At 39.1% G+C, this 13,060-nt stretch overlaps 4 protein-coding genes across 12 annotated transcripts in view; 2 read left to right on the top strand and 2 right to left on the bottom strand.

Moving 5' to 3' along the window:
- LOC129786719 (glutamate-rich protein 2) overlaps window positions 1–13,060 on the top strand; it is an 871,459-nt gene that overhangs the window by 773,743 nt on the left and 84,656 nt on the right. The gene's annotated exons all lie outside the window — the stretch shown is intronic.
- Window positions 1–13,060, top strand: part of LOC129786663 (nuclear cap-binding protein subunit 1-like) — a 303,879-nt gene that overhangs the window by 206,163 nt on the left and 84,656 nt on the right. The window lies entirely within an intron of this gene.
- The window catches only part of LOC129786648 (mucin-2-like), a 247,544-nt gene that overhangs the window by 149,828 nt on the left and 84,656 nt on the right, over window positions 1–13,060 (bottom strand). The window lies entirely within an intron of this gene.
- LOC129786643 (homeobox protein cut) overlaps window positions 1–13,060 on the bottom strand; it is a 112,993-nt gene that overhangs the window by 20,031 nt on the left and 79,902 nt on the right. For 6 of the 9 annotated variants that reach the window (XM_055821769.1, XM_055821773.1, XM_055821770.1 and 3 more), the window contains 3 exons: window positions 7,031–7,212; window positions 6,549–6,667; window positions 3,276–4,265 (listed from right to left, as the gene is read on the bottom strand). In XM_055821769.1, the coding sequence (XP_055677744.1) occupies window positions 3,276–4,265; window positions 6,549–6,667; window positions 7,031–7,212 (1,291 nt within the window). The remainder of the gene's footprint in view (window positions 1–3,275; window positions 4,266–6,548; window positions 6,668–7,030; window positions 7,213–13,060) is intronic. The other 3 variants (XM_055821775.1, XM_055821776.1, XM_055821777.1) reach the window with 1 other exon arrangement.

Here is a 13,060-nt window from a genome sequence, read left to right as displayed (position 1 = left end):
AAAAGCACAGAGGGGGTTGGGGGGTGTGTATATGGGGGGTTTTTGTGACTGCGGCACAACTCTCTGGGTATATTACTGGTGAGGAAAGAAGAGCTCTGAGGAATTTTATGCCACGTACAATAATAGCCCATGAGGGTGAAGAACGGTGCTGCTGCTGTGCCAGCAACGAAAGTCTTTTGAGGTAGACGCGCGCGCGGGGGAGTCATGAAACAAAAACATATGAGATGACAACAAAAACTTAAGGTTGGCGGAAATAATTCAATTGATAAACATCTTCCTTGTGCTTTTCTTATGTGCCGCACAATCAACACACAAGCATATACCCAACTATTATGATGATGTTCTTGTGGTGCAATCAAGGTATTTGACGATGGAAGTCTTTTGTCTCTCCGCAACCTATTTGGTCTCTCTCCCTCCCTAATTTCCTGCCCGCCAACTCACCCATCTTCCCTCTTCAACAGGGAAATTTGTTTTCTCACAATTTGTGATCATGTCTTGCAGCAAGAATTCGCGGAGATAATCAACTTTCACCTCCAATGAACTTCATGTCCCTCGCAGCAAAATCTCTGCGGTAATACACGCGATTTTCCCACCACCCTTTTGACCTCAATTGACTGTCGCATTTTGCGGGGTTACCACTTTTTGCACATCCCCCTTTCAACAACAATGTTAAAGTGCAGCACAAACCCCCACATTTAGGTGAAAAAAACTGCATTTCCACCCCACAATTGTACCATGAGGGAGGCACCGAAAAAAAGTCCCTGAATTGAGGCACATTTGGGGATTAATCAAAGCATCGAAGGGCAGCAGAATGCAGCAAAAAGGGATGAAAGAGAATCACAACCCTCTAGTTTTTTCACTTCATTGATTCATCCTACAAGCCTACATATGTGTAGGAATTTTTAATGTTTCAAAAACAGCAGAATTTTAACCCATAAAATGGCCAAACCACCCCCTCTAGAATTTTCTTCAATTTTAAGGGTAAAAGAATTATAAGGAAAAAATTCAAAGGAATGAAAAAAATATTTCCAAATAATTCCTTCCATTCTTTTATTTTTAAAACACAAATCCTAATCGATCAAAGCATTTGTCCCCCAATAATCACCCTCCCCCCCGTAAAAAGGTTATAAAGTCATCCATTTGTGAAGGGTTAGCGCGGTGTGGGTGTTGTGGGGGGTGGAAAGCGCGCGAGAAAATCCACTATTATTGCGGCACAATTTATTTCGCAATGAACAAAAGGTATCGGAAATCCGTTTTCTTCGTCACGACAATTTTTCACCCGAAAGGAAGTTTCCAAAGTTGCCTTTCTATCCCCCCACCACCACCCAAGGGGACATGCTATTGGTTTTTCAGCAGAGAGCGCGCCCTCATACATATAATTACTTACAACATAGAGCCTTTTATGGTCTCTGACTCGGAAGGATATTTCTGGCATAATCAATAGCGATTGAGAATTTTGCAAAAGCTTCGTCCGGGTGGATTGTGTAGCATAAAATGATGAAAAGGCACAAGTATCATCCCTGTGTATGCTGTGACACATATAGTAGGAAAATCATCCCTTCCCCCTAAGCCTCTATTTTGTGAAATTTCATTGTGCAAAAGTCTCTGTGAGCTTCCACCCCCACCCCTCTCTCTGGGGTATATTATGTAGCTTCATTTACGAATTAGAATATTCATATTCATATATTGATTATCAGTTTCGTGGCAATGACTTACAGTGAGCTAAGGGTGGGTACGGGGGGTGAGCTCATGAATACACGAAGACCTCCCCCTCTGCTTAACTTTTCGAAGATGTGGCGCGTTGATAAAGTATATATTAAACTTCTCCATGTAAATAAATTTATATTAGCTGCCTTCAATCAATGCCATTGTATTGATCTTTGTCTAAAGAAATTCTCCTTCGATTAATCTTCGGCGTCTTCTAAGCCCCTCTACACCCCTCCGCCCCCCTTCTTCCCTACCATAGACAAAATTTTCGGCAGCCAAAGGGGGTTGAATTTTGAATTTTGCACGCGGGAGGATTTGACAAAAAGTGCGGGTTTGAGAGAAAACCTCCCCATGTTATATAGGAGAGTGAATTACCTTTTTGAAGCAACAAAACTCTCTCTCTCAACCCCTTTTTCATGTCTCAGGGGGGTTTGTGTGCGTGATTTGGGGGTACGAATGGGGGTGAGTTTAAAAGAAGGAAACATGCGGAAGGAGTTGAGAATTTCTCTGGGTGGTTTTCACGATGAATTTTCATCAATTCAGCTATAATTATTATCTTTTGTGTCTCACATTCATTATTAATTGGTTCATTATTGTGCAAAATGATGTAACACCAAGAGATTTAGGAGACGATTGAGCGTCAATGGGAAATCGCGGAAAAAGGGGTTGAAATTCCCCATCACCATCATCCCTTAAATCTTTGAGAAAAACCCACAAAATTGCGACATTTTCTTCAAAGGAGGGGGTAAGCTTTTTCCAACAAAGCATACATTTAAGGCGAAAAACTCACAAGATAATCATCATTAATGTCTTGCACACATTTTTTGGCATTTAATTCAAGCGCAATTTCTCTCTCTTGCAAATAGTTAACCCTTCTAGACTCCTCTGCAGAAACCCCAAACCACTACTTTTTTTGAACAGTGTTAAAACATTGTCGTTGATGTCAACGGTGGGATTTCAACCTCTCTTCATTTACTACATTGTTCGTGATAAACTTTAGACAGAAAGCTCCCAGATTAAGGGAGGAAATATCAAAGAAATTTTGGAAATTTTTGAAAAATTATTTCAGATTTTTTAAGGAGTTTATCTATTTTTAAACTTTCTTTAAGTCTTTTAGTGCGAGAGTTTAAAATGAATTAAAGAAAAGGTTTTGAACGTTTTGAATAAATTAAAATTGTCCAGAATTTATTAATGAATGGGAAGAATTTCTTGTAGAAATAACTTTGATAAAAATGAAATTTCTGAAGTCAAAAAGCCCCAGACAACTTTTCAAGCATCTTCAGAAACTTTCCTTCTGACTTTGGGTTACATTTAAAGAAAAGTAATTACACCCAAATAAAACCTAAACCTAGGAGAGATTTAATGAAAAAAAGAACTCTAAAAAGGCATTGAAATAAATGAAATATTTAGGAAAATTAAACCCCCAATAAAAAGGATTTTTTTAAAGACTTCTGCTTCGTTTTGAATGATTCAAAAAACCGTAAAATGAGCTATATATAAATCCCGTGTTGGACATGATGATAGCGTCGAAATTAAGGATGGTGGCTTAACACAGAGGTGACACTTACCTTTTTTCGGGATGAGTGACTTGAGTAGGAGCACGGCGTTATCGTCGCATCCCCAGGCATGCATCTTGCGGTAGCTGTCGCGCCCCTTCTCCGTGAGCTTGTCCCATGGCTTTGGCTTCGACAGCAACTCCGACACGGTACCCTGTGACAGCCCCAGCACGTACTTGGCAAAGAGACGCTGCCCGATGTTGTGCACGGACAGGAGTTCCCTCACGCGCCGTGAAATGTGGAGTGTGTCGAGATTCTGATTGGCATACTTGTCCATGTTGTAGCGCAGCATCTCCTGTAGTTTTGCTTCCATGGGATCACCCTTGGGGATGAGTGAGTCCCCAAGGCGGCCCACCATTGAGCCCGGCGGCAGCTGGAGGTCCTCAGCAAAGCGGAAGTGACCGCGCTCTTGGAACTGAAACGGCAGCCCCTGGAGCATGGGGTGGGTGTGCGTAAGTGGTGCTAGTGTGTTGTTGTTATCCTCTGCCGGGCTCTTGGCATGCGGTACGGCGCCGTTGATGGCTTCCTCGGTGCCACCGAGTACGGGTGTGCTGCTTGCCGTGGATGAGGCGTCGTGATCACGCACCGAAGTGGGTTTCTCTTCGTGACTCAGTGTGTGGGCATCTGTGGAGGGAGAACGACTCGTTTGGTGGTTCATGGGTGCTAGCATTGAGGGGCGGAGTGCCGCTAGGGCGTGATGTGGCGGCGGTGGCGGCAGATCGAGGCCGCGGCGCCAATTACTGACAATTTCTTCACCGAGGAATGAGCCGAATGTCTCCACGTTGGCGAATGGTGGTGGCAAGAGTGGATTTGGCGGGGCGCCGTTGGCGCTCAGTTTGCCAGTGGCTGGCGGCGTTGGGTGTGACGCCGGCAGGGAGATTGGTGTTGAGGTTGGCGTGTGAGCCGGCGTGCAGGGGGAGGAGGAAGAGGACGACGACGGGAATTTCGCACCAGGCTGCAGGCTGTTGTGACTGAATGGAGTGGCTACACCGGATGCGGATCCTGTTGGATATTTTTAGGGAGGGACATGAGAAAAGTAACTCAACGTGGTCACTTTGAATATTCTTCCTTCTCTTTGGAGAAGTTTCTTTTAAGGAGATTTTTTTAAATTTTTTTTTACTTTCCAAAAAGGACCTTTCAGAGGATGTGTCTCTTACTATGTGTGAAAACATTTAGACGAATTAATTAGAAAATATATAGAATTTTTCATGCAAGGATATTTTAGAAACAAGCAGAGGAAGAGTTTACTCTCATGGATTTTTTAAATTGCTTTGGGATTCCACATAAAACGACAAATTATTTTGAAATATTTCTAATTTTTTTTTATAAAGAAAATTAATTAATTTTCGACAAAGTTTTAATACTTTTTTGCAACATTTATGGGGAAAGAAAAGCTTAAAAAATACGCCAAAGCGTTATTTTGGTTCAAAAATAAATTTTCTTCTATTAAAAGCAACATATAAAAATGTAATTAAATTTGAATAAAAATTAGTTAAAAGCATCACTTTAAGCTCATATAAAAGATTTTCTTTATAAAAAAAAAGAGATTTCTTTGTATTTTATGTAGGTATAAAAAAAGAAAAAGATAAACAATCTTTTTCTCACTTTGTCGTACAAATAAAAATGAATTACATAGGTATGCTATCCATGTTGCAAGCACTAAAATCCCCAACTTTTCCATGGATTTCACCTGAATAAATTTTTTTTTAAACTTTTCTCTAATTTATTCTTCTCTCACCCAACAAAATGCCCATTTTAATGCATTTTGCACCACACTTTATACAAAAAAAAAACACAAAATTATTTCTTCAGCAATTGTCGTGGCACGTGAGAGCCGCGAATGTAGGAAAGAGCAAGAAAAAAAGAAATGTTTTACTCAAAAGTTTGCAAAATGAAAATCTTGACAATAAATTTATCAAATGGGTAAATCTGTCTCTCTAATTTTTGCATCATTCAAAAGCATTCCACGTGTGGTACAAAAATGCAACTTGAATTGAATATAATTTTGAATTTTCCCACGGAAATTCAGGCTATTACATAGAAAGTTGAACTGTGACCAATACAGAAGGAGGTCACTTTGCAATAAACTATAATACATGAGATTTCCATCGATGGGCAAAAGGCATGGAAAATTCATGCAGAAAAATGCATATAAGGCGTGAAACTTTTCATGGAAAATTTGTCTCTCAATATGAGGAATTTTTCATTCTTTGCGCGAGAGGTATATAAGAGAACAAATTTCCCATTCTAATACTTCATTACAGAGAGTTATGCATAAAAAAAGGGTTATGATATTCTTGTAAATTTAATTTGCATGAGAAAATTTTTGTGCTGCCAATTATTGCTTTACATTTTCCCATTCTTTTACGATTTTCTTGGCTTTATGCTTTATAAGAAAAAAAATCTAAAAATCTTTTGATTGTCATTTGATTGCTTTCCATTAAAAGACAATCACAGAGGAAAATACAGCGAGATTATTGTAGGTATAACAAAAAAAATCTCTAGACTATAATTTCATTTAAAATTTTTTCTCTCAGCAATTTCCGTCTCAATTTTCTCTCAAAAAATATGCTGAAATCCATGAGAAGGAATTTTATTGGTAAACTCCTCTTTTAGTTGATGTTTGTATGAAGAAAATGCTGGGTTTTTCGGGGAAGTATCAGGGGGAGGAAAACATTGAGAATTTAAGGAAAATAAATAACATAGAGATTCCTGAAAAGTTTTTTGATGTTTTTAAATAAAAATTTGAGAATAAAAAGAAATTTGAAGATCGCCAAAAAGAGGCTCACACACCGAACATCGACCATTCCATTTGGTGAAGAAATCATATTATAGAGAATTAAATTATATCCTACGAGTTTGTTTGTGTCAATCATGCAGCTAAGGGAGGCATAGGGGATTGTAGGGCGAGGTGGTGATTTTTTTTGAAAAGTATTTAATTTATCAAAATCTTCAAGAAACTTTTTTGATAATTTCTTTGCCAAAAACTTTTGAAATTTTTAACAAATTGCTCAAGAGATTGTTTTGAAATAAGTTTTCTTTGCACCACATTGCCCTATTCTCCCGTATGTAGTACATAAACAAGAAGGAACTGCAGGGAGTGATAAAATGTGAGATGATTTTTGAACATTAAAGAGGAGAATCGTAAAAAAGGATGATATTTATTTTATAAAGATCACTTTTATTAGATTCTCTTTTATCCGTGTGAAAGGACCGTCTTGTTTGGGGGATGAAAATTAACGGCAAAAATATAAAAATTAAGGAATTTTAGGAGCAAAAACTCACCATCTGCACTCGCTGATTTGAGGGCTTCCGAATGCGCAGCAAGAGCTTTGGTCCTTTCTTGGAGTAATTCTTGGAATTGTTTAGAGTCCGATGTGGATAAGTCAACAGACCTCAGGAGACTGCAAATTATTGAGGGATTTATTAGTTAAAGAATTTTTTATTTTATTGCAATCCTCACACTCTAGGAAACCCTGTAGTGCGAAGAAGCAGCAAAACGTCTCAATTTCAATATTCCCATTTTTTATGATTGTTTACAAGGATTGTTTTTTTGAGCCCCCGCAAAGGATGCAGCAGTAAAAGATATCCCGACAATCTTAAACGGATCTTTCAAGCAATAAATGCATGTTAAATGGTTCGAAAAGAAATCTATATAGGGGTTGTTAATTCCCTCTTTTTTTTTGCCCCTTTGCCTCGTGCCGCCTTTAATCTTCCGCAGTGTTAATTTCTTTTCTATATGATTGGGGAATATTAGGGATTCATACCTGTTTTCCTTCTTGACGTCCTCGTAGTCGGACTGTTTGTCGAGTCTTGCCTCGAGGCGGGTGATTTGCTGTCTTTTCTGCTCCAGTCGATCCTCAAGTCTCTGAATTTGGGCGGCATGAGACTCCTGGAGGGCGGCAATTGCACTTCGTAATCGAGCTACTTCCTCAACTAAGGCAGCAATCTGCAAAGAACAATGAGGAAATATTTTTAGAATATTTTCTTAATTTTCTTATCAATAAATTTATCAGAAATGAAAATTTCATGTTTGCGGTGCTCAAAGATCATTGCTGGCAAAGATTTTATTCAATTTATGGTATGATTTATACAAATAATTAAAACTTCCGAATTATAATAAGGCTCTGTTTAATTGTGACTCAATTAATTTCTAATTCAGACTCAAATGACTTTTTGAGACTTAGGTTTTGCCTATATTTTAATAATTCTTTCAGTCCAAAACGTCTTAATTTAAAATTTCTTCAATAAATTTTTTCAAGATTTCTTCGGAGTAGGAAAATTCCTTCTTTGGAACAAAATTTTCCTCATAATATAATTTCCCCACCAAACTGACAGACAATCCTGCACCAATCCCACATGTCTAATTTAAAATGTTGTATATCTGTTTTTGGGTTTTCAGGGTGGGGGTGGAATGGCATATCCTTGGCGGAGAGAACGGGGGAGAAGGGTGTAGCAGAAGAAGAAACATCCTTGACGGAAGATTTCTCTCACATCGCGCGGAATTTATCTGCACGAAAACAATCACTGTCAATTTAATTTATGACTCAATATACATTTGCATATCTATTTGTGATTAATAGAACCAAACCACCCTTCATCTGAAAATCTGACAATGTCTTTTCCATGAACCATCCCCAGCGACTCCCGCAGACAATATAAATTTGGTGAGACGCCCAAACCTTCTCATTCGCTCGGGAGGGGGTGCTCTAAAGCCACCACACCGCTACCAAAATTGTGCTACATCGCTCGCCGCAAATAACTAAATGTCTAAATGCCATATATGGGTTTCCTATACAAAACTCCCTCACACCCCATTGGGTGGGCTGAGGGGTGCTCTAAACACAAAAGGATATGTGGTGGGTAAAAGCCTCTTCGCCTCTTCGCTATGAAGCCCCGATATCCTCTGCTACGTTTGTGTGAAGCTGTGCCACAAAATCAATGTGCCCTCTCGGATTGCTTCCTATTCGATACTGATTCGATTCATTAATTTTCCGTCTTTGCAGCGATAAATCAAAACCGCTTTTACACCATCAACCCACACTGTACAACAACACTCCTGTTTGTCTCTGTGGAAACCCCAGAGCGTAAATTTTCCACACACCCCCAATTGATGGATTTCGTATCTTCAATTTCCCACCCATTGCTTGGCTGGAAGACATTCTTGGGATGTCTCATTCAATGTTTTCCCTGCCAACGTGCCAATATTTCGCTGACAAATCAATGTGGGGGTAATTTGTGACACCATCGATGAGCTTTCAATACGAACACGCCATGTGGAACTGTTGCTCGTTACATCGTTGGGGATGTCTGGTAAAAGCATAGGAAGAGTTGGGGGTAAAATGTGAAACTTGATGGGAAAAGTATTTAACGTCTACAGCTCTGTTTCGCATTATGAGCTTTAATTCTTTACGTTCGTTGTGTATTTTTTTTAATTCTTGAATTTTTTTTATTTAAATGACTACACTCTTTTATTTAAAAATGCCACCAGGTGTCGCTGAATTTAATCCTTGCCCTCTGGCGAGAAAAAATGTTTTCAATTTTCTAACATTCTTTAAAGGAGATTTATTTAATTTACTTCATTAACTTCACGAAATGTTCCTAAGATCAAAAGCATTCAAAAATATTTAGGAAAAAAAATTCATTTAACTTTTACTTAAAATAATGACTAAAAACAAATGAATCAAAGCCACTAATTAACGATTTTACTTTGTATGTCAAATTGAACAAGGAGTTCATTAAGTATTCCTCTTAAGGACTTTTGCAAAATTTAAAGCACATCCCCTCAATGGCATGGTTAGAAAAGAAACTTCTGTGTACTCTTGTCTCTCGATTAATGAATATTTAAAATAATTCCTCATTGTAAATAGTTCATCTCACTCCTCTCTCAGTTAGTCCTTTTTCGGTGGGGAGGAAATGGACAAAGGCGATAGTTGTGAAAGTGGCAACTTCATTAGATAAAATCCTATTGAAATGGGTCAATTTCCTCCTTATTGTCAGTGAAAACTTGTCGCCACAGAATGTCGCCAACTGACCAAATCCACGAGCCACCCCCTCTGGCCACCCAGTAAATCCGATTGGGAGTGACACAAATGGCCAGAATGGGTGAATTGACACAAGAGGGGGTGAAAGTTCATAGTCAGTGATGCTTGTGTTGTATAGTGTTTGAAAAGCACAACTTTCAAAGACTTGCATGGGGTTGAATTTGTGGATGGTGTGTGGTTTTTGCCAGTCTTTTAGCCCCCCTCAACACACCACACTCCTTCCCGCACCCTCTTCCCACAAATATATATCATTTGCATGGCAGTGTGGGAGAGAGAGAGAGGGTAGCAAAACACCCCTCAATTATACTGCCCGATTGATTCATGTGAATTAGCTCCCATTTTTTTCGCCCCCCTCGCGCGTATTTTCTTATCTGATAGAGAAATTATTTGGCTCAATCGATTTCGAATAAAAAAAAAAAACTTTCACCCCTGCGTGCATGACCAACGATGGCGGGGGTGAGCATGGCGAAAAAGCATTACTGACAGCTTGAGGTGATTTCTTTTACTACATTCAACGTGCGATTTATATCATTTGCATGTTCGGCAATATTGGAAAAATTCATTGGGGGGCGGGAAAATAGTGTGTGGGAAATTATTTCATTCCACGCTCTAAAAAAAAGGGAGGTAATTTTTTCCATACTACCGCAGATAGGAAAATTGATTATTGGGAATTTTTTTTTACACATGCAGAGGTTATGAACTCTGCGAGGTCTTTTACATTGGAATAATTTTCAGCTTGATGCCTTTTTTTCCAACCCTTTGTGCCAATCACATGAAAATGCGAAGGTGGGGGTTGATTTTCTTTGGCTTTGGGGGTTACAGGGGTGGGTTTAGGGCTATTAAATCCAACTCATATAGACGCTGGAAATTCGGTGCAGAAAAAAATCAACCCTTATTGTGAAAAGTCCCTGGCGAATCGTTCTATTCTCTGTGATTCATCAAAGTAAATTTATGATTTTGTGGAGTACCTTCAATAATCTCAACCCTTGCCGCGCATTTCCCACCCACCCACGTGAAATATATACACACACGCTGGACAACAAATGCCCAGGAGATGAAGGTGCTTTTGGTGGCGCACTAAAGCCATTTTGGGGGTGTGGGAATATTGAAGGGATGGACGTGGTCAAAATTGCGTCCTCGGTCGCACTTTTTTCCCCCACATTCACCCTGACAAACCTCTTACCAGCTGATCCCTGGGCTGGGGTGTTTTTTTTTGTCGTTCACTCCTCACTGGCCCTCCATCATAACGAATGGGTTATGAGGACAGTCGGTCCACTTGTAATGCCTAACGAATCCCACTCCCGGCCATTTCCCAGCTTCCTCGCGCTCCTCGTGTGTATTTCATAATATTAAAACACAAAAAGGATCGCAACCAAGAGGAACCTATATTTTACGAGGACGGAAGAAAAAATCACCGGGGATGCGAATGAGACGCACACAGTATCCATCCTCCCTCTCTAGTAAAGGGTGGGTTGTACACAGTGATGTGCCTAATAATAGAGCCAATTTTTATCATTTTTAAGGATTTTCTTTACAGAAGTTATTCGTTTTCTTTATACAAGAAAAAAACATAGTTTAAAGGAGTTTATTCACTGATGTTTGGGAAAAAGACCTCTTTCAAGAGAAGAATCGGGTTAATATTATTCTTGATTCGGTAAAAAAAAGAGTTTTTTTTTATAATTCTTACATATTTTAGAGGAATTTTTGTTTATAATTAACTTTTCTAGACAATTTTGAAAGAAGAATTCACCAGAGTTTCAAAAATCAAGCAGCTAAAAAGAGAGCTAATTTCGCTAATTTAGTTCTTGATTCAATACTTCTTCAGTGTTCTGTACAAAAGCTCCCACCCCTGTGTCACTGCTGGTAAACCCCCTGCGAAAGGTGGTTTTGATATGTTCGATGTGTGGAATTATATCTCGTTCTTTCTGCGTTTGTAATGAAAATATAAATCGAGGGGTGAGGGGTCCGTGATAAAAAGTCAAAGTATGGCTTTTCCTTGTTTGGCTGCCATCCTTCTCTCTGCTTATTTTTTGCACCCAACGGCGAGACAGAGTATCCCCTCAAAATCTTCACGTAGAGCTTTAATGATTTCTGGACATTTCTCGAGTATCCAATGTACCTTCTGTACACACCAAAGCTTTGTTCCAATATTGGTTATGAATAGGTTCTCAGAAGGGTTCGCTTTTTTTCATTCAAATTTTATACAAACCCATTTAGATAATTTTTCGGAGATGAATTATTGAGAAAATTTATCAATTTTAACGAATATGAGTCCTTCGTGGGCTTGTTTTTTACCACCACCACCCTCTTTTTGACCGGATCTTGAGCATATAAATTACAATAGATAATTTTTGTCATACTCCAAAAGGGTGTGTGTGTCTCTCCTATACTACTCATTGAATTTATAATTCAATAATATTAAGGGGTGGCTTTTTTATATTTCAGAACGACCAACGAACGACCAAAAACTCGTTGCGTCCTCTCCCCAAAAACTTGGCACGATTCTTTTCGTTATGATGGGATATTTTTTTGTTGTTTTGAGTTGGAAAATTTATTGTGATGGAGACACAGGGTAGTACAACCCCTTCGATATGGGTATTTTTTATGTGGTGGTTTGCGGATGGTGTGTGCCTCCTCGTGAGGACAAAAAGTGTCCTCTATAAGCCATCACTCTTTCAGTCATGAATTTTAATTATTTGATTATGGGGCGACAGAAACAGAAAAATGGATTTTAAAGAATTTTTATGCCAAAACCCCTCCTCGACATTTTTTTCGCCACCACTCATTGGGTTGGCTAAGGGGTTCGGGGGGAGGAATTTTTGCAATTGAGAATACTGTTGGGGGATCATTAGTGAATTGAGGAGTGGAATCATTAAATTTATGTGTCTGAAGGATCCTGTAGAATGCTCCTCTTTTTTTTTCGAGACGACTGATCACTTTTTTTTTTTGCATAAAAGGGATGCAAAAAGATTTTCTCTTTCGTGAAGCAATTTAATCGAAATTATATGTGCGAGGGATGGAATCCTTGACAACGCAATACTTCAAGGACTATCAAATGCATCAGAATCTCAACCACATTGATGCGAATTGCCACACTGAGGGGTTACACGGAGAAGCATTGCATTTGTGAGACATTCTCTTGTTGCGAAAATCACGTTCATCGACGTGCAAAATCTCAATGGAAATGCGCGCGGTAAAATTCATTATTTAATTAATTCCACAAATTTCCACTTCAGGTATATATTTCCCCCATATTGATTTTTCCAAATGCGTTGTTGAAATCCACCCCCGCACAAGCGAAATGTTTATATACAAAAAGACATGTGAGGTGGAATCCATCTATTGACATCACTTTGCTCACTTGTCAATTGATACGACTCAACTTGAGGCAAAACAACACCCTCCCCAAACGCCCCCATTACATCCACACAAAACTCACCCCATAGATCGCATGCAATTTGTACGTATCGCTGTGAATATGATAAATTTCAATTACTCGTTACACTATTTGTCAATTTGGCAAAAGGGAAAGCAAAAGGGCTTTTTCATCTTCATACAGCATCCAAATAATTCCACCAGGCGCCCCCACCGCTCCCTCCCACCCCAACAACGGGTTCCATCCCCCCTCCAAACTCAGTAGAATGTCGCATCTTTTGAGAGCATCAGAAAAACCCTCAATGTATGGATTTATGTATTTTAATACCGAAGCGCACACACATTCGACATTCATCGTATTAACATGGGGGCAAAAGA

This window comes from Lutzomyia longipalpis, chromosome 1 (genome assembly GCF_024334085.1).
Source record: "Lutzomyia longipalpis isolate SR_M1_2022 chromosome 1, ASM2433408v1".
Taxonomy (NCBI): Eukaryota; Metazoa; Arthropoda; class Insecta; order Diptera; family Psychodidae; genus Lutzomyia; species Lutzomyia longipalpis.
The sequence above is the reverse complement of the archived record's forward strand: the minus strand, read 5'-3'. Positions and strand labels throughout refer to the sequence as shown.